This window comes from Phragmites australis, chromosome 18 (genome assembly GCF_958298935.1).
Source record: "Phragmites australis chromosome 18, lpPhrAust1.1, whole genome shotgun sequence".
In the NCBI taxonomy this organism is placed as follows: Eukaryota; Viridiplantae; Streptophyta; class Magnoliopsida; order Poales; family Poaceae; genus Phragmites; species Phragmites australis.
The window spans coordinates 26,406,565-26,408,003 of NC_084938.1; the positions used below are offsets into that span (position 1 = coordinate 26,406,565).

At 48.8% G+C, this 1,439-nt stretch overlaps 1 protein-coding gene across 1 annotated transcript; it reads right to left on the reverse strand.

Annotated features, from left to right (window-relative positions):
- Window positions 1-287: 287 nt before the first annotated feature.
- Window positions 288-1,043, reverse strand: LOC133898656 (BTB/POZ and MATH domain-containing protein 1-like). The gene is made up of 2 exons (XM_062339337.1): window positions 939-1,043; window positions 288-812 (listed from the first exon to the last, which is right to left on the reverse strand). The coding sequence occupies exons 1-2, from the start codon at window positions 1,041-1,043 to the stop codon at window positions 288-290; spliced, it is 630 nt and encodes a 209-aa protein (XP_062195321.1).
- Between the last annotated feature and the right edge of the window lie 396 nt (window positions 1,044-1,439).

Genomic DNA, 1,439 nt, shown 5'->3' on the forward strand with positions numbered 1-1,439 from the left:
TACTGGTACTTGTCCGGCAATAGACGTCTGCTGCTGCTTCTTCAACTCCGTAGCTCTATTGGGCTTCTTTGGTTTGGTCTTCGGTTCCGTAGCTTTGGGTTTTGTTTTTCGTTGTTGCTCCCAGCTCCCGAACGCCTGAGCGTGAAGGAGCAAACTTCTGTGCTTTTCCTCTTAATAAAATAACGTGTCCAGGCGCGTTCTCAAAAATGATATATTTCTCATGAAGTATACACTTTATGACATTATAAATTAGAATTGCATAAACAAGACATGAGAAGTCCAAACCCTTATGTATCAATCACCTGTGCTCTTATCTCGTTAATAATTGCTGGCGAAATCTGCAATAGCTGCAAGTATCCCTCAGTTAGCACTGCCTTCTTGAAGTTTTTCTCCACAACAAAGAAATCAAGGCACCTGTTCTTCAGCTCTGGGGAGTTCTGCATTTCAGCACAACATAATATTGTCGCAACAGTGTCCGTCGATACGTGCTCCCATAACTTCTGCGCGCACATGAGCTTCAATCTATCCAGGCGGTACATGCCTGCCGCAGCAAGTAGGTTCTGCCACAACTCCATTGTCGACGAGCTTCTGAGCTCTTCTTCGTCTCCGGGCAATTCGTCGGTGTACATGAACCATAACAGAATCCGAAAAGTTGCCGGCTGGATATCATGCAACGTTATGCATGGCATCTTGGCATCATCTGCCATCGAGCCGCGGAGCTGCGCTTTGAAGACCGGCGAGCGGGCAGCGAGCACGGCCCGGTGCGCGCGGAAACACACCGCCCTGCGTACGACGAGGACGGCGCGCCGTCTCTGCTAATCAGGAAGGCCTCGAAGATGGCCTTGACGTTTCTGGATTGGCAGACGAGCTGCAGGAACAGAGAGAGGTAGCCCTGGTTAGCCTTCTCACGCGGGTAGCAAAGTTTCCTCCAGACGTGCCCCCCGGCCGGCGGTGAAGTCGTCGGAGAGGACGACGTCGTCGACGGCGAGGCTCTTGGTTTTGGGGCAGTCAAGTTTAAGCTCGATGAAACCGGACTCCAACATGATGACTAGTTGGTAAGTTGGCATACAGCATGAGGTAGTTTTTTTCCAACAGGTAGATGTATAATTGAAGTCTCTATATACACGAGCCCTACGTACGGTTGGAGTTCAAACCGTATACAGCGCGGAGTCTTACGAGACAAAAGAAAGAACGAAGGAGAAGTGTGTTAATCTCCTGATTAAGAAATTAAGGAAACGATGTTAGTACTCGATACGCTAGGTTGTCGGTGCCAACAAGAGCCAAAAAAAGCATGTTATTCAGCTCGGCAGATTGGCTCATTCTACAGCATTTTTAAGTGCGTGCTGTTGCAGTGCTCGAGTTCTCTTCAAGTTGAGTGCACAACGTTGCCAGGGATTTGATTTGCACGTCAAGAGTAATAGTACCACTGTACCGGATCA